This window comes from Dama dama, chromosome 14, assembly GCF_033118175.1.
Source record: "Dama dama isolate Ldn47 chromosome 14, ASM3311817v1, whole genome shotgun sequence".
Classification (NCBI taxonomy): Eukaryota; Metazoa; Chordata; class Mammalia; order Artiodactyla; family Cervidae; genus Dama; species Dama dama.
Window position 1 is genome coordinate 2654046 of NC_083694.1, and position 20297 is coordinate 2674342.

The 20297-nt window shown below is 40.8% G+C and overlaps 1 protein-coding gene across 1 annotated transcript in view; it reads right to left on the reverse strand.

Moving 5' to 3' along the window:
• Positions 1-1192: 1192 nt before the first annotated feature.
• The window catches only part of LEMD1 (LEM domain containing 1), a 66204-nt gene continuing 47099 nt past the window's right edge, over positions 1193-20297 (reverse strand). Inside the window, exons 5-6 of the mRNA XM_061161182.1 lie at positions 2299-2375; positions 1193-1379 (exon numbers count right to left, since the gene is read on the reverse strand). Of these exons, the coding sequence (XP_061017165.1) occupies positions 1193-1379; positions 2299-2375 (264 nt within the window). The remainder of the gene's footprint in view (positions 1380-2298; positions 2376-20297) is intronic.

Below are 20297 nucleotides of genomic sequence, written 5' to 3' on the forward strand. Positions count from 1 at the left end.
AACTTTTTAATATTTTAAATTCTTATACAGTCATCTGTCGAGAGGCTAGACCTCAACTTATTAAGCCTTTCCCCTATTGTTGGATATTTGAGTTGGCTCTACCTTTTGACTGCCATGAAAATCACTGCAGCTAATTTCTTGGTACTTAAGACTTCTCTCTCTCTAGAAGTAGCTCTCCCCAGAAGCTGAAATATTATGCCAAAGTGTAACAAAGCTTAAGCATTTATCGAACATTTAGTGAGGGCTTCTACCAGTTAGCTGCGGACAACACTAAGTATTATATCAATACTTCATATGTGCAATTTCTTCAAATTCTTCACCCCCCTAAGAATTTCAGTTCAGTTCAGTTCAGTCGCTAGTTGGTTTCGACTCTTTGTGACCCCCACGGACTGCAGCATGCCAGGCTTCCCTGTCCATCACCAACCCCTGGAACTTGCTCAAACTCATGTCCACTGAGTTGGTGATGCCATCCAACCATCTCATCCTCTGTCACCCTAAGTGTCTATTTTATCCTGGTTTTCAGAAGTTGAACTGAAGCTCAGAGAAGACAGCTACCTCCCCCAAGCTCACAAAGCCAAGAAACAGAGGAGCTCAGGTGCTTGTCCAGCCCTGCCCACTCCCAGGGCCGTGATCACTGCACTCCTTACCAGGTCTTAATCTTTTCAAACCTTTCTAAGTTCAATGGTGAAAATATAATCTTGTTCTGAGTGATTTTCTTTTCATTACTGGTGATGTTGGCTAGTTCTTTGTGTTTGCCAAAGCAGATACGCTCCCTTTTTTGTTCATCACCTGTTGTGGTCTTGCCCATAGTTGACTACCTAGTTTGAAGAGTGAATAAAATGTGATCCACGGCTTATCACCATAGTGAAAAAGAACAACTCCAGGCACAGTCTCCTTCTTAGAGGGCTGCACGAACATGAAAGTACTTTTAATGATGGCCAACCTGATTCGGGGAACTTCCTACTATCAAGCTCTTTGACACAAATGCCTGGCTCGCTCCCTCATCCCTTCCACCTGTCTGGAGCCTGGTCACAGACCCTTCAGCTCAGCACAGGGCAAGGGAAGACTGCCTGGCTGTGGGGCTGGGTCTCCACCTTGAGAGTAGCTTTTGTTCCCTCCTGAAGCAGGAGGGCTCGGAGCAATACTCAGGCACGTGTTCCTCACTCTGCTTCCAAAGCACTTAACCAAAGAGTTACTTGCTTTCCATGGTTATGTAGACAAATATCACAATAATGAAGATGCCGAACACAGCAAGTGTCAAGCCCATTGGAAACACTTCCAGGTTCCCGTTTCCAGCTCTCCTGTTCACTCTGCAGCAAGCTTTCTCTTTGAGGTTCCTCAGTGCTTTGTATCTGATGTTTGGTGCCCTTGCAGCACATCTGTGAAAACAGTAGTGGCCTTTAGGGTTGTGTACAACTGCTACTTGAGGACCCCTTAAAATGCGTGGGGCTTTGGTCCCAAGGAAGCAATCATGGTGGGACTTCCAAAAGCAACCCTCTGCTCATTTAAAACCTAAGCTAATTTCAAAGAGTAATATTAACAGGATATCACCAAGATGTGAGATCTCTAAAATCCCACAGAACATGTATTTATCACCGTGTGTGTGATATCTTCCGATGGTGGTGCAAGGCCAGGCTCAGGGCCTTATGATCCCCTGATGCCCGTTGGGGATGGGTACTCGCTGATGGGGGCATCTGTACATTGGCCCTCTCCCTTTTCTCCACAGGTATAAGCACTGATTTTTCAGGGAGGAGATGGGAACTACTTTTGAAATCTGCTTATTTTACATTGCCAAAGGAAAGAGGGGAATTTCTGATCTGCTAGTCAAATCCTGGCAATCGGCCAAAATTAATTCAGAAGTTAGGAAGTATACCAGAAGGCTTTACTGTTTTGACCCATAAAACATCTGTTTTGAGTTTTTATTTCAACTCCTTGCTCTTTTTTTTTCCCTTTTCTTTTTCCTTTCCCATCAATAGGAATAAAGGTTTCTAAATGACTACTAATGTTTCTAAATGACTTGGGTTCTGATCTTAGCTTACTGTGATTTATTCTATCCTCCTCAGCTTCTCTGGCCCATTTCCTTATCTCTAAATATGAGTAGCGAAGTACAGAGTCTGTAAGGCCCCTTAGACTTTGAAATTCTGAGAGATCACCAATCTTTCTCCTTTCGCAACACATTGTTTTCAGACTCAAACCCCTCACAGAAATCTGAATAATGAGTTTTTTTTTTCCAGGAGTTGCATAAGACTCATATCTTATGCACATACACATCTTCTCATATGTTAAAAAAAGCATTACCTTCTTCCCTCAGTATGCTTAGAATCCGAGCAGAAGATTTCTACAGCTTTTGATTTACTGGTGGAAGTCTTGCATCTCTAACGAACAGAAAAAAATATCAAGAATTTATAGTTTCCAATTATTTTATACAAAGAATCTTATTTTTTTTCTAGGAAAAAATATAATCTGAGAACTGATAAGTTTTGGTGTATCAGGTAGTCTGTGTGTGTGCTCAGTCATGTCTGACTCTGCGACACCATGGACTGTTGCCCGCCAGGCTCCTCTGTACATGGAATTTTCCAGGCAAGAATACTGGAGCAGGTTGCCATTTCCTACCCCAGGGGATCTTCCTGACCCAAGGATTGAATCCACGCTTCTTGCATCTCCTGCATTGGCAGGTGGATTCTTTACCCCTGTGCCGCCTGGGAAGCCCATTGGGTAGTTTAGTACCTCATAACACAAACTTTAAGTTAGCCTTCCTTTATTCAATAATTAGTAAAAACATCCAAGTTCTGTAGAGTAATATTTTACTTCAGTGACTCAACACGAACAGCAGACACCCGGTGAAGAGGGTCACGTGATGCCAGCAGCATTTTGTTCTTAAATATCAGCTCTTTCTTTTCTCTCTTATTTGTACTTCTTTATTGCTTGAAACTTTTCATAATGAGCCCACATCATTTTCATATAAAGAATAAAATTATTTTAAAAGACAAGTTGGCAATGAACAAGGATTAGAAAGTAATTTAGGAAAATGAAAATGTTCTGTAAGAGGAGTAGAAGGAGAGATAATCATGGCGTTTCTGTTTTTTCCTTTTCCCCCAAATTTCTTTCATACTGGTATATTTTTCAATTAAGTCAAAAGGTATAGCTCTTTAGGCCTTTGTTCCCTCTCTGTGAAATAGAGTTGTAAAGATTAAATGATTTAAACTGTATGAAGTGATGAAAACATCTGGCACACGGTAAGCATTCAATAAACATTAGTCATAATGATTGCGATAATGATAACTGTTATTAATCTCATGCTGTTGTTTCTCCTCATATGTCTGGTTCCCCTTGACTGTCCATTTATAGTTAAGATTCAGGCCTCATCATCCTCAAATGTCTGCAGTGTCCAGGGGGTGACCCCTAGGAAGGTGAAGATGTGGTGTCAGATGGTGTCGCTGACTGCCATTTACCAAGTTCTAGGTCCCATTTCCCATGAATGCACTGAGCCTCCTCGACCACCCTACCCTCATCTGGTAGACACTCACGGCTCCATGTTAGAGAGTGTATGTTTGAGGCACAGAAAGGTTCATAAGTTGTCTAAGGTCACTCAGTATTATCAATGGAACTCTACACCAGACTCCTCTCTACCTTCCAGCTTCTAAAAAAATAATTTCCCTCCTACGAGAAGTCTTCTTCACTGCTCTTATCCACTCGGATCACTCATCTGGTCTATATTTCTTTGACCCTCATATACACATTCTATACCTGACTTTGTTGACCTGAAGTTTTGTTTATTTGTTCAATAAACATTTGTACTGTGCTGCTGAGTACCAGTCCCCATGCTGGCAGTGAGGATTTTCAAAGGGACCACCACACTATCCTAATCCTAAACAGCTGACCACTGAGCGTGGGGAGTTTGTGTGTATTCTGCCCTGACTCCCTTCTCCCTAATCAGACCATCTGTTGGATCTCACAGAGCTGTCTTCTATTTCTCTCCACTCCCCACCCCCCAGTTTTATTGAAATAATTGACATACATTGCTGTATAGATTTAAAGTGTACGGCAGGATGGCTTGATTTTCTATTTCTCTTTAATCAAGCCATATTATCTACCACTGGGGGTAGATATTTGTCCCCCTCCCAGGGGCCCAGCACTCCTGAACACAACAGGAGCCTCCGACAGCTGCCACGCCTCCAGAGTCCTCAGGAGGCTGTTGGCTGAGGCTGAGGGAGTCAGGGGTCAGGAGCAAGATGGGACTTGCCTCTCAGGAGAGGACTGACCTGCACGTTCACAGAACAAACAGAACAAGATCCGGAAGGAAAGACCAGAGGAGGAGTTCTGACAGCAGGACTGAGATAGACTGACGCGGGGGTGATGGAGAGTGGGGCAGGAGAGGGAGGCCGCTGGGCACTTGTGTGAGCCACAGAATTTGCACGAGGAAGGACAGCCCTGGTCTTAGCAAGTGTGTCGTCAGGACACCCCAAGAGAACACACAACTTAGTGAGTCTGGACACCCACCTTCAGAAGGTGCTGTGCCAGCAGGTGTGATGGTCTCAGCCCACCGTGGGGTGGGAAGGGCCTGGCCTGCTCCGTGACCATCTACTGGGGGTCACCCACTCCGGCAGAGACCACCAGTGGTGAGTCAGTTGTGGCCTCCACCACTCCCCCCTACCCACTACCCCACCTTCTTAAACAAGATGTTCTCCTCAGTGGTTTACCAACTGCAGGGTCTCTGCAGACGGTAGGAGCTGTTCCTGGCACAAAAGCACCACGTCTGAGGGAGCACTGTTCTCAGGGAGGACATCACCGCACCTGCACTGCATCAGTTTCCTGGAGGAAGAAAGCAAGGCTCTGGAGGTAGAAGGACTTTGAAAACTCCCACATGTGTGGGCTGCGGGGGTGTGCTCACCAGGAGACACTCAAACTATTTCCAAGGGGGTTGGAAAAATCTTTTATAAGCACATTCTTTTCTTTAAACCTTTTTTAATTACAGAAGTTTCAAACATATACAAAAGTAGACAATAGTATAATAAACCTCTGTGTACCCATCAAATGCAGTTTCTTTTTAATCCTCTTACATTTAAAAATAGATACGTTAAGTAAAGCATTGGGGTAGAAATCTGCTGCAAAATCAAATTATAGGATTTCACAGTTCTTGGGCAATCACATACTCCCCTCCTATCTTTCCTCCTGTCATAGGAGGTGTAGGTCTTTGATTTCCTTTTCTTCTATAATTTATTGCCCTGACTTGTATTCCTAGAGTTCTCCTACAGTATGTAAAAGGTGAATGTTTTGATTTTCAAAAAAAGAGTAATTATGCTTGTCAACATGACTCTGCAGCCATCAATAACAATAATAAAGGCTATATAACAGGGAAAGAGTTATCAGCTAATGTTAAACACAGTAAAGTACAAAATGCTATGTGCACATTGACGACAGCTGTGTAAACACATACTGCATGTGCACATAAACAAAAACCGGAGGGAAATTGAAAGAATTAAATCAGTTTTTGCATGTTTGTAGTTGATTTATTTTTTATCTTTGAACAATTCTTTAATGCTGCTGTAATACGATTTTCACTGTAAACACCATTTACAAGGGAACTAAAAAATATTGGTGCTCATTAAAGCCATGGCTTAGTGAGGGTAAATGGCACCCATGGGGAAATGGAATATCTCTGCTCCTTTCTCCCTATGCCCGGAGCTAGATTCTGCAAAGGCAGCTGCTTTTGCAGAGCATTTTCAGCTGATACTGAGGAAATGCGTGACCTCCTCTGCTGCTCCACCCCCTTCAGTACACCCCTAGCACTGAAATCACTAGAAAAATACACTCATCCACATATTACTGATCAACTGTAGATGTACATGTAGTAGTTCTGAGATATACCAGTACAATAAACCATGAGTGTCTCACTACAACACCAGCTAACGCTTACATGGCATTTCCGGTGTGCCAGTCCCTGTTCTAAGCATTTTACAGAAATAAACTCATTTAATCCTACCACCCTACGAGGAAGACGCTTTTATAATGCCCATTTTGCAGATGAGAAAACTGAAGTATGGCTGGTTTAAGGAGTGTGCCCATGGTCACGCAGCTGGCGAGATGGTGGAGCCAGCGGCCAACCCAGGCGGTGCAGCCTCGGAGTCCCTCCTTCTCACAGCAGGCTGTACTGCGTAATGATGGTGCTCTTCACTGGAAGGGAATTAGAAATACCGTGCCCAAATGTTTAATATCTTGGGCATTGAATGTGCCTCAGTTCGTTTAATCTTTCTAACAACTCTAAGAGCTAATTGTCACCATTTTATAGATGACGAAATAGAGACTTATAGGCTAAATTATTTACCCCAGATTACACAATTAGTGAAAGGAATAGCTGTAATTTAAACTCAGATATTCTGGCTTCAATGCCTATGCTTTCTGGTTTTTAGTTTTGGAATCATTCTGTTGGGGAAATTCATCATTATGAATATATCAAAACATATTTCTGAAAACTGATATCGTTGGTTGATAAATTATCCAATCATCAATTAATTTCCTGAAGAAGTAACACTTGTAACCATCAGATCTCTTCTTCAATATTTCAGATAAATTGTCTTTTTATAAGTTTTTTCCAGGTAGACTGTTTTGTGCTAATTCTGGCCTACTAATATATCAGCTCAATTCAGTCACTCAGTCGTGTCTGACTCTCTGTGACCCCATGGACGTCAGGCTTCCCTGTCCATCACCAACTCCTGGAACTTACTCAAACTCATGCCCATTGAGTCGGTGATGCTACTTATATATGTGTGTGTGTGTGTGTGTGTGTGTGTGTGTGTGTGTGTGATATTGAATGTGAAAGTGGATTGTGTATGAGATATTATGTCATGCTCTGTTATGGCTAACTATAAAACACTGGACTATTATCTAGAGCCAGAAAGAACAATAATCATTTTGTATCCTCATTAAATCATTACTCATCCAAAAATGTATTCGCTCTTGAAAAATAATCTACCTTGACTAAAGCCATTCATACTTGCCCATAAAGAAATGCAAGTTTGTTCGCATTTCCACAAGAAGTGTATTTTACAATGTAGACCCAAATCTAGCCAGAAATGTCATAGGTTGATACTCACAATTATAGGCGATCAAAGCGGTGCCGCACGCTGGGTTTCCCACCCTTTTTTCCTCTTATCCTCCCATGTCTTCTAACTGTTGGACTCTGGGGAATCTAGAGGCAGTGAAGCTCCTGGGGGTGGGGACGAAATTCTCTCTAATCACTAATGCAATCAGTCGCTAACTCACTAAAGCAATTTTTGGAAAAGGCCTACATGTAGAACCAGACTTTTTACCAATGACTTGGCAAACTGGCAGTTTGTGACCCTGCTTAAAGGCAGAAAAAAAACTTTTGATTTAGAACTCTTTAAAATTGAGTTAGCCCAATCCCTTTATTGACTAAAATGATTAAGTTAATAAAAGATTTTACAATAATCTCAGACTCTTTATTGTTTTTACCTCAACTTTGATTAAATAAAGCTCTCATCTAAAACACTGTGTTCTTTTAACCTAAGTAATGATTTTGAATTAATTTAATAATCTGCATCACATTAACAAAAGAAAGGTTAAAAACCTTGTGATCATTTGCATTCTCAATTTTTAAAACAATTCTCAGCAAACAGGAATAGAATGGGAATTTCCTTAACTTGTTAAAAGATTTCTTCCAACACCTACATCAAAAATCATACTCAAAAGGAAAATGTCATAAACATTTTCTTTTGATCAGAACCAAGTAAGAATTCTTACTATTATCCCTCTGACTTAATATTGTAATAAAGAGGTCTTAGGCAGCACCGTAAAACAAAAAGAAATGAAAGGTAATCAAAACGAACTAAAGAGATTTACAGAAAAACGATTATGATTGCAAAGAGTTCATTGTTAGAAAATCAATATACCAAAGTCAACTGCATTTCTATCTACAAGCAACTAACCATTTAAAACATAATTTTAAAAAGATACTATTCCCAACAGTAATCACAAAAAGGCGGACACGACTGAATGACTAAGCACAGCACCCCACAGCACCTAATAAAGCTAACAAAAGATGAGCCTGACCTTCACTGAGAAAATAATACAATCTTACTGAAGGACATTAAAGAAAATTTCAATAAATGTAAAGAACACGAACAGGAAGACTCAGCAGAGTGAAGATCCAGCTTTGTCCAAATTAATTTATTAAGTCAATACAATTTCAATCAAAATTCCAGTCTACATTTTTCATGGAACTTGATAAACTTATTCTAAAATTTATATAGAAGAACAAAGAGACAAGTAAAGACACCATTTAAAAACAACAAGGTGGGGGAAGATATGCCTCATAACTCAGGCGAGAAAAAACTAACAGGCCAACTCCAAGTTGACACAAATACTAAAATCATCTGAACCAGGATTTTAGAGTAAATTTCACAAAGTGCTTCAAGGAACAATGAGACATGTTTGAAACAAATGAAAAAATTTTAATTCTCTACAGAAATGGTAGAGGAAAATCTAGTGTAAATTTTGGAATTGAAAAAATTCAACAACCAAAATTTATTTAGATGGGCTTGACAGCAGAATGAAGAAGACAGAGGAAAGAGTCGATGTCCTTGGAGATAGAAGTATATAAATCATCCAAAACAAACAATACAGAGAAAACAGAATAAAAAAAAAGTCTCAGAGTCTTAATGGATTATAATGTCTAACATGTATGTAATCAGAGTTCCTAAAGCAGAGGAAGATGAAGTCAGGCTAAAAAAGGTATTTGGAGAAATAATGACTGACAACGTCCCAAATTTGACAAAAGGCACTAATCTACAGGACTAGAAAAGTCAGTTTTCATTCCAATCTTAAAGAAGGGCAGTGCAAAAGAATGTTCAAATTACTGGACAATTGCATTCATTTCACATGCTAGTAAGGTTATGCTCAAAACCTTTCAAGCTAAGCTTTAGCAGTACGTGAACCAAGAACTTTCAGATGTACAAGCTGGGCTTAGAAAAGACAAAGGAACCAGAGATCAAATTGCCAACATTCACTGGATCATATAGAAAGCAAGGGAATTCTAGAAAAACATCTATTTCTGCTTCATTGACTAAGCAAAAGCCTTTGACTGTGTGGATCTTAACAAACTGGAAAATTCTTAAAGAGATGGGAATACCAGATCACCTTTCTTGTCTTCTGAGGAACCTGTATGAGGGTCAAGAAGCAATGGTTAAAACCAGACATGGAACAACTGACTAGTTCAAAATTGGGAAAGGAGTATGACAAGGCTGTATATTGTCAACCTGTTTATTTAACTTATATGCAAATTACATCATGCTAAATGCCAGACTGGATGAATCACAAGCTGGGATCAAGACTGGTGGGAGAAACATCAACAACCTCAGATATGTAGATGATACCACTCTAATGGCAGAAAGTGAAGAGGAACTAAAGAGCCTTTTGATGAGGGTGAAAGAAGAAGGTGAAAAAGCTGGTTAAAACTCAACATTCAAAAAAACAGATCATGCCATCTGGTCCCATCACTTCATGGCAAATAGAAGGGGAAAAAGTGGAAACAGTGACAGATTTTACATTCTTGAGCTCCAAAACCACCTTGGACAGTGACTGTAGCCATGAAATTAAGACTGTTGCTCCTTGGAAGGAAAGCTATGACAAACGTAGACAGCTTATTAAAAAGGAAAGACATCATTTCGCTGACCAAGGTCTGTACAGTCAAAGCTGTGGTTTTTCCAGTAGTCGTGAATGGATGCAAGAGTTGGACCATAAGGAAGGCTGAGTGCCAAAGAATTGATGCTTTTGAACTGTGGTGTTGGAGAAGACTCTTGAGACTCTCTTGGACAGTAAAGAAATCAAACTAGTCCATCCTAAAGGAAATCAACCCTGAATATTCACTGAAAAGACTGATGCTGAAGCTGAAGCTCCAATACTTTGGCCACCTGATGTGAAGAGCCAACTCATTAAAAAAGATCCTGATGCTGGGAAAGATTGAAGGCAAAAGGAGAAGAGGGTGGCAGAGGAAAAGATGGTTAGAAAGCATCACCGACTCAATGGACATGAATTTGAGTAAACTCTGGGAGATGGTGAAGGACAGGGAAGCCTGGCAGTGCTGCAGTCCATAGGGTTGCAAAGAGTTGAAACACTACTTAGTGGCTGAAAAACAATAGCAACTAATCTATAGATTTAAGAAGCTGAATGAATTCCAAACAGAATAAACCCAAAGAAAGCCATGCCAAGATATGTCATAATCAACTTTCTGAAAACTTTCATGATGTTGAAGGGTATCATAAAGAAAGTGAAAAGGCAACCTTACAGAATGGGGAAAAAATATTGGCAAATCATATATCTGATAACAGTCTAGTATTCAGAATATAAAGTCTTATAACAAAAAAAAACAACAAATTATCTGGTTAAAATCGCTTGAGTAGACATTTCTCGAAAGAAGATACACAAAAGGGAAATAGACACTTAAGAAGATGGTTTAGCATCACTAATCATTAAGGAAAAATGCAAATCAAGACCGCAATGAGATTCTGCACCCACCAGATGGCCGTTAAAAAACTTGGATTGGAATAAGGAGAGGTGACAAGGATATGAGAAATAGGAACTCTCATACATGGGTAGTAGGAAAATGCTGCAGCCATTAACATACGATCCAGCAATTTCACTCCTAGTTATGTACCCAAAAGAACTGAAAACAGGCCCTCAACTATTTGTATGTGAATATTCAAGGTAGCACTATCCAAATGTCCTTCAATGAATGAATGAATAAAAAAATTGTGGTATATCTATACAATGAGCTTCCCTGGTAGTTCAGTTGGTAAAGAATCCACCTGCAAAGCGGGAGACCTGGGTTCGATCTCTGGGTTGGGAAGATCCCCTGGAGAAGGGAAAGGCAACCCACTCCAGTATTCTGGCCTGGAAAATTCCGTAGACTGTATAGGCCATGGGGTCGCAAAGAGTCGGACATGACTGAGTGACTTTCGCTTCACTCACATACAATGGACTAGTATTCAGTCATAAAAGATACAGATACTGGCTACAGCATGGATGAACCTTGAAAACCTTATGCTAAGTGAAAGAAGTCAGTCACAAAACATCACATACTAAGTGACCCCATTCATATGAAAAATCCGCAAGTAAATTCATTGAAACAGAAAGCATATAAATCATTGTTAGGAACAGGGTGGGGAATAACTGGCCACTGGGTACGGAGTTTTATTTTGCGCTGATGAAAATATTTTGAAATTAGATAGAGATAGTGGTTTCACAGCATTATGAACGTTCTAAATGCCATTGTTCATTTTAAAAGAGTAAATTTTGCATTGTGTGAATTTAACCTCAATTTTTAAAAACGTCTGACTCCTGTCATTGTACTGTGAATGTCTCTATGCTGTGGTCCCCAGTCTTTTTGGCACCAGGGACCACTTTTGTAGAAGACTGGGGAGGGAGGGAAGTGCTTTATTTCTGTTGTTATCACACTGTGATATGTAATGGGATAATTAGACAGCTCACCATAATGCAGAGCAGTAGGAGCCCTGAGCTTGAGTTCCTGCAGCTAGCCGGCCCCACCCGGGGGTGGCAGGAGAGCAGTGGGAGCGGCTGCAAATGCAGATGAAGATCTTCAGCTGCCCACCACTCAGCTTCTACTGTACAGCCTGGTTGCTAACAGGAGGCTGCGGACTCCTGCCTTTATGTCTTTCATCTAGGAAAATACATAATAAAGTTTTGGGGAGGGAGTAAAAAGTCATAATGTCTACAGTTTAGTCTGAGAAACAGTAATATATGAACAAAGCTAGTGGAGGTGATGGAATTCCAGTTGAGCTATTACAAATTCTAAAAGATGATGCTGTGAAAGTGCTGCACTCAATATGCCAGCAAATTTGGAAAACTCAGTAGTGACCACAGGACTGGAAAAGGTCAATTTTCATTCCAATCCCAAAGAAAGGCAATGCCAAAGAATGCTCAAACTACTGCACAATTGCACCCATCTCACATGCTAGTAAAGTAATGCTCAAAATTCTCCAAGCCAGGCTTCAGCAATATATGAACCGTGAACTCCCAGATGTTCAAGCTGGTTTTAGAAAAGACAGAGGAACCAGAGATCAAATTGCCAATATCCACTGGATCATCAAAAAAGCAAGAAAGTTCCAGAAAAATATCTATTTCTGCTTTATTGACTATGCTAAAGCCTTTGACGGTATGGATCACAATAAACTGTGGAAAATTCTGAAAGACATGGGAATACCAGACCACCTGACCTGCCTCTTGAGAAACCTGTACGCATTTCAGGAAGCAACAGTTAGAACTGGACATGGAACAACAGACTGGTTCCAAATAGGAAAAGGAGTACGTCAAGGCTGTATATTGTCACCCTGCTTATTTAACTTATATGCAGAGAACATCATGAGAAACGCTGGGCTGGAGGAAGCACAAGCTGGAATCAAGATTGCCAGGAGAAATATCAATAACCTCAGATATGCAGATGACACCACCCTGATGGCAGAAAGTGAAGAAGAACTAAAGAGCGTCATGATGAAAGTGAAAGAGGAGAGTGAAAAAGCTGGCTTAAAACTCAACATTCAGAAAACTAAGATCATGGCATCTGGTCCCATCACTTCATGGCAAATAGATGGGGAAACAGTGGAAATAGTGACTGACTTTATTTTTTTGGGCTCCAAAATCACTGTGGATGGTGATTGCAGCCATGAAATTAAAAGACACTTACTCCTTGGAAGGCAAGTTATGACCAACCTAGACATCATATTAAAAAGCAGAGACATTACTTTGCCAACAAAGGACCATCTAGTCAAGGCTATGGTTTTTCCAGTAGTCATGTATGGATATGAGAGTTGGACTATAAAGAAAGCTGAGCACTGAAGAATTGATGCTTTTGAACTGTGGTGTTGGAGAAGACTCTTGAGAGTCCTTTGGACTGCAAGGAGATCCAACCAGTCCATCCTGAAGGATATCAGTCTTGGGTGTTCATTGGAAGGACTGATGCTGAAGCTGAAACTCCAATACTTTGGCCACCTGATGCAAAGAGCTGACTCATTTGAAAAGACCCTGATGCTGGGGAAGATTGAGGAGGAGAAGAGAACAACAGAGGATGAGATGGCTGGATGGCATCACCAACTTGATGGGCATGGGTTTGGGTGAACTCCGGGATTTGGTAATGGACAGGGAGGCCTGGCATGCTGAGGTTCATGGGGTCACAAAGAGTCAGACAATACTGAGCAACTGAACTAAATGAACTGAACTGAACAGATAAAATTTTAAAACAAATGTGGTAAAACATTGAGACTTGGTATTTCTAGGTGAAGGAACTCACCATCAAACCGGAACTCCAATAGACAAGAACTCTTTGTTGGAAACTTTCTGTTAAGTTTGAAATCATTTCTTAAAAAGACGCCAAGAAAAGAGTAAGAAGACAAACCCACCAATGGGGAATGTTAGTAATGGGAGAGGCCATGCATGTCAAGGGGCAGGAGTTACATGGGAAATCTCTATCTTCCTCTCAATTTTGCCGTGAACCTAAAACTACTGCAAATATACTTGTCTCACAAAAAAAGAGAGAGAAAAATCTCAAACTACTAGAAGATACATTCTACACTTAATGACTGACAAAGATTAGGATCTAAAATATACAAAGATTTCTTACAAAGCAACAAGAAAAAGGTAAACAATCTAATAGAAAAAAATGGGCAAGAGACATGAACAGGCATCTCACAGATGAGAAAACACAAATGACCCATTACAGATGTGTAAAGATGCTCAACTTGCAATAAGAAAAATACAAATTACAGTTGTAATGAAATACCATCTTCCACCCACCACACTGACAAAAATTACATTTGTCAATACTACACTTTGAAGAAGATTTAGAAGAATGGAGCTCTTAACACACTGCTTGTAGGAGTGTAAAATGTTGCAGCTACTTTATAGAACCACTTAGCATGGTCTCTTAAGTTGAAGAGAGATATTTCCTTCGATTCCACTACCAGTGGAGCAGGTCCACTTCTTGGTATAGCCATTCAGTCAGAAAAAATTTCTTGTGCATGTACACAATGGGTCATGTGCCTCAGTGTTTGTGGCAGCACTGATGGTACTAGAAAAGCTTGGAAATGATCTGAAAAGTCCAACAAATAAAGAATGAATAGATATATTTTCATAATAACTGTATAGCAGTAAAAATGAACTAGAGCAACAGATACTGAGTGAAGCTCACAACATAATACGGAATGATAAAGGAAAGTTGCAGAAGAATACTTGGGCTTCCCAGGTGGCTCAGTGGTAAAGAATCCACCTGCAATGAAGGAGACATGCTTTCAACCCCTGGGTCAGGAAGATCCCCTGGAGAAGGAAATGGCAACCCACTCCAGTATTCTTGCCTAGGAGATCTCATGGACAGGAGCCTGGTGGGCTACAGCCCGTGGGGTCACAAAGAGTTGCACACGATTCAGGGACTAAATCACCACCACCACAGAATACTTACTTTGTGATATAACCTAAATAAAATCCAAAATTATGAGAAACTGAAGTTTGTGGATACTGTAAAGAAAAGGAAAAGAATGAAAGGTAGAAAATTCAGGGTAGTGACTACCCTGGGGAAAGGTAGGAAGGGAATACAGTCAGGGAGGGATACACTGGGGTCTTCAACTGAATTGGAAATGATTATTTTTTAATCTCTGGAGTGGGACTCTAACTACTCATGTGATTCTCTATACCTTTTTAGATGCATAAGATACGTTATAATAAACTGTCAAAAAAAGTTTTTCAGGTTTGAATTTTTTTGTCCATTTGGGAAAGTTCTGGGTACCCATATGCATTTACATCAGCCTATTTTAACTCTCCTGATTTCTGTAGCATGGTTTAATGAGTGAATGGAAGGATGGATGACAAGCGCCTCTCTTTACAAAGAAAGCCTTTGCTTCCACGGGTGAACGTGGAGTCCTTCTGCGATACAAACAAAAGAGACACTGGGGGGAGCTGTTTCACCACTCAGGTGCCTGGTTGTTTTTCCGCCCCTTTGAAAGCTTGATATACTGGAAAGGGCAATAGAATGGAAATGGGGAGGCTGGAATTCTATTCCAACTTTTCTTCTAACACTGTGTGGTTTGGGCAAATCATATCTCCTCTCTGCTTGTTACTTCATCTGTAAGATGAACCATACAGCCTCCTCCAAGAAGCCTTTCAGATAGGAAATTCCATAATCAATAGTTATCTCTAGTAAATCATGCTTAGACTCATGAATTGTGATGAATAGTTCCTGGTGCTCACAAAGCCCTACCAAGTGCCAAGAAATTAAAATAACTCATGGGTCCTCCTGTGAGAAATTCCTATCCCCCAAATGGATACACATATCTAAACTCATAAGGCAAATTATAAATTAGTTAAAGTCAGTGTGGTTATATTCTTAGATGAAAGGGAATGGAAAGATGTACATCCTAAACAAATACATATTTTTCCTATAGAAAAAGACCACCACTGCTCATAATTCTGTTTTATGAAAATAAATGTTTTTTTTTATTATCAGCTTAAAATCACTATAATCAGAGTTTGGTTTCACTATCTCTTCCTGCTGCTCTTGTATTTCAAAAACTGAGTTTTACTACATAGAAAGAACCAGCATGTAACCAATAAGATAAAGGCAAAAAAAAAATACAATAAAGGCACATTGATTATTAAGCATATCTACCGGGAGGTCAGTATTTTTAGCAGAACAATGTTAAATTACATTCCTTGTAAAGATGGCATTTAGCTCCCATTAGCACATGTCATAGGTAAGAACAAAGGGCTTATTAAGTAGTTATAGAATATGCAATTTACTCTTCACTTTGACTCAACTGAATATACGACCATTATTGGGAATAAGGATGTTTCTCAATTAATTAAGAAACTACTATAGAGATGTTTAACATCAGGTCTCCTAAAATCTTTACATGCAACTCAAACCACACACTTAATGGCAGTCTTAAGAGTAGTCTATTCCCTCGGTATACAGGGTCTTCTGTTTGCAGAGCTTGGGGTAGGCTCTGTACATGATAATTACTAGGCCTACGAGGCATATTATCAGCAACAATAGCAATTGAGACACAGAGAGTAAAAAATCCTATGAAAGTCCTGGCACAAAGACACTGAAACGATCTCAGAATCAGAAATGGAAAAGACACGAAGCTTTCTCTCCTTTCCTTTTCCTTCCCCGGATTGCCAGTGTGTTCTGCACTGGAAGACCGGAAGGGGGAACAAGGACTCAGAGTGCCAGCCTGCCTGAAGGTCGAGGACATGGAGCAGGGGGCTTCACACACAGCCCTCTGGGGGTACCTGATGGGTGGAGGACAGGAGCCGACGGGGAGAGAACAGCCTGGAGGCTCTGTGTGCCTCTGTCCCAGGACAGAAAGGCCGTGAGCGGAGGGCCCCATGGAGGTGTTGGCATGTCCAGGGGTCAAGGAAGTAGTGATGGGGGCTGTGCAGACAAGGAGCTGGCTATTACGACTGTGAAATTGCTTATGCTGAGAAAATTAGAAAATTGAACAAAAATGTAAATACACTAAGGATAATGGAAGGCAGGTTTCTCCCTGTCAGAGCAGTGACTTACAAACACAGAAAGAGGAAAGGTTAGAACACTGCAATGCTGGATTGTAATCGAAAGCCAATATGGACTCATACTTTAAAAATGTACGTATATAGAGATATAAAAATAGTGATCGGTGCATATGCCTATGTGTACATAGAAACAAACATTTTCTAACTCTGTCCACTGAGAGGGCCTAGAAGCAATGACTCCCCAGTAACAGCGAGCTCACCGAAGGTCTTGGTTTCTGAATATCATTCTGCAGTAAAAGAAGCCAGCATTCCTGGGGCAGAAAAGCACAAGATGGGTCTGAAACATCTTGTTATGTTTCGGAAGTTAAGGACATGCTCAAGGAATGATGAGCACATGTCAAAAAGACACAGTATCCATGTTTTTTTTCTGTTTTTGTTTTGTACGGCTTTCACTGCACTGCATGTGGGATATTAGTCACCACTTCTTGTTATTTAGTCGCTAAGTCATGTCTGACTCTGCAACTCCATGGGCTGTAGCCCACTGGACTCCTCTGTCCACAGGATTTCCCAGACAAGAATACTGGAGTGGGTTGACATTTCCTTCTCCAAGGGACCTTCCCAACCCAGGGATCGAACCCACGTTTCCTGCAATGGCAGGCAGATTCTTTACCATCTGAGCCAGCAAGGAAGCCAAACCAACCAACAAATAAACAAATGAGGGTGAAGGGAAAGTCTTCCTTATAGTAAAATACCAACTACTAAACGTGGAAGAAATAATAGAAATAGAAACTTTCAATGGGCCATCCTGATGATGGAAGTTGAATTAGGCAGTCATTTCTGAGTACTGGGCTAATGAATACTGGGTTTGATGAGGTATCATTTCAGAATATTTTCCCTCAAAACTTTGTGCAATTCCAAAGAGAGAAATGATAGCTTTAGGGAAGGACCTGACAGACACCAACTTTTCCAGGTGATTAAGGTTAGCATTTACCAGCAGTGGGACAGAATGACAAGAGCACACCATTTCTGAGGGATTCCTGCCCGGATACACAGCCTGAATGAAAGTCAAAAGAAAAATCACCCTGCAAAATGAAAGGCCTGTCCTCCTTAAAACAGTTAGGGACATTTGACAGGGAAAGACCGAGGCACTGTTGTTTCAGACTGAAGGAAGCTGAAAAGACTTGACAACTACAGGCAACATGTGTTCCTGGATTGGCCTTGGGCCAGAAACCAGAAGACATAATGGGAACAGTTGGTGAAATCTGAATGGGGTCTGAACACTGGATGGTAGCATTAAATTAATGTGCATTTCCTTATTTGGAGTGTTACACAATGGTTATGTGGGAAAGAACCCCTTAGGGGTAGGCAGAATACATGCTGGAGAACTGAGGGGCTGTATGACTACTGTTTGCTCTCAGTGGTTCAGAAAGACATAATGGTGGGATACACGCATGCACACGCATGCACATATGTGCACACACACACAAAATAAGGGCCTACTATATAGCATAGGGAACTATACTCAATATTTTGTAATAACCTATAAGAAGAATGAACATATATATATATATATATATATATATATATATATATATATCTCGTATATATACAAAAACTAAATCACTAAAACTAACCAACATTGTAAATCAACTATAGTTTAATTTTTTTTTTTAGTTCAATTTTTTTAAACGTGGTAAAAGGTAACCCTTGGATTTTCTGGGATATGGGAATTCTATTGAGTTGGTCAAAAAGTTCTTTTGGGTCTTTCTGTAAGATGTAATGGAAAAATCCAGATGAACTTTTTGGCTAACCCAATACTATTCTTGCAACTTTCCCCAAGTTTCAACTTATCTCAAAATAAATTATTCAAAAAATGTTTAAAGAAGCAGGGGATAGATTTAAACCTAAGATTGAGAATCCTATGTACTGAGAGAGCACATATAACATTTTTTTAAAAAGTTTGATCTGCCTCATTCAACACACAGCACTCACAGAGAGCAATCTTTAATTATATCTGTATATTTAACTATATAAATACATTTGTGTGTGATGTGATAAGTCACTTCAGTCATGCCTGTTCTTTGCGACGCTATGGACTCTAGTCTGCCAGGCTCCTCTGTCCATGGGATTCTCCAGGCAGGAGTACTGGAGTCAGTTGCCTTGTTCTTCTCCAGGGGATCTTGTGGACCCAGGGATCCAACCCACGACTCCTGAGCCTCCTGCGTTGGCAGGCAGGTTCTTTACCACTAGCGTCACCTGTAGGCTACTGTAAATCACATTCTATGGCACTTGGGAGTTCAATACTGAAGATTCCGTCTCCATTATATTCTTTTTCACTAAGTATATTGCTTTGTACTGCAGATAATGAAATATCATGCTTTTTATATAATATCAATGATAAGAATATTATTTCTTTGTACTTATATAACTCATTACATGCCATCACTTCTCTATTTTACCCACTCCAACTTAATCCTTACAAAATTCTAAGAAGTTGGGATTATTATCATCCATATTTATGGATGAAAAAGTGAAGACACAGAAAAGCCAAGTGTCTTGTCCAAGTTAGTGGCAGAACTGGGATATGAACCCGGGTGGTAGAGTCCATATTTTTATATACATGTTCTTTGTTTTCGGAGCTCTATTTAAATTTCTGCAAGACAGAAACTATGGCTCCTTTTGCACCTATTTTCTTCCTGAAGAAGGTCTAGCACAACACCCTATATATAGGGTGTATAACTGTATATACGCTATATACAGTTAAGAACCATAAATAGTCACTAACGCACACGCTGAGAGCCAGTGGGAGCTCTGTTGTCACGATTTCCCGGATGGTCATTAATTTGCTCTGACCCAAGCATTGTCTCTCAAGAGACTGCATTAAGGTATGTCCAGGAGATGGCACAGACGAGGAAGTCAGAAAGCCAGATTATTGTTGTTAGTGCAGGGCAAAGCTTCCCTTCCGTTCAGCCACAGGGACTGAGTAACTGCCCCAACCCACACATGCCTGGCGTTGAATTAAACGGAGGACTCAGATACAGTTTTTCACCCTCAAAAGCTGACGGCCTGGAACACTCCTGGGCAGAGGGTGGCAGTAGGTGTTGATTGAAAAGGCAGATTCCTAGAACCAGACCCACAGAACACATTAGGAGAAACTTGTGGTGGAATGTCGTATAGGATAGGTGGCAAGATGAGAAGAAGGCATTCCAGGCTGAGAGAGCAGAATGAACAGGGATTCTGGCCGAGAAGAGCACACTCTGTCTGGGAGAGAATAAGGAGACACCCAGATGGGACCAGGAGCACACACCTTCCAGGGCCAGCTGCCTTCTGGGTGTTGCAAACGGCAGCCCTCCCACCCGCCAGACGCATGCATGCACAAACACCTCACCCTTTGGAACCACTCCCAAACCCAAGGGTGACCATATGCCCTGTTTTGCCAGAACAGCCCTGTTTTTACTCCTGCTATTTCAGCATCCCTTCTGGTTTCATTCTCAAAAGCATCCTGTTAGGGATAACAAATTTTATGGTCACCCTACTCAAACCCCACTTTATGCACCCTCAGTGCTGTAGATTGTGTTGCCTCCCTCAGTTCAGTTCAGTTCAGTCGCTCAGTCGTGTCCTACTCTTTGCGACCCCGTGAATCGCAGCACGCCAGGCCTCCCTGTCTATCACCAACTCCCGGAGTTTACTCAAACTCATGCCCATCGAGTCGGTGATGCCATCCAGCCATCTCATTCTCTGTCATCCCCTTCTCTTCCAGC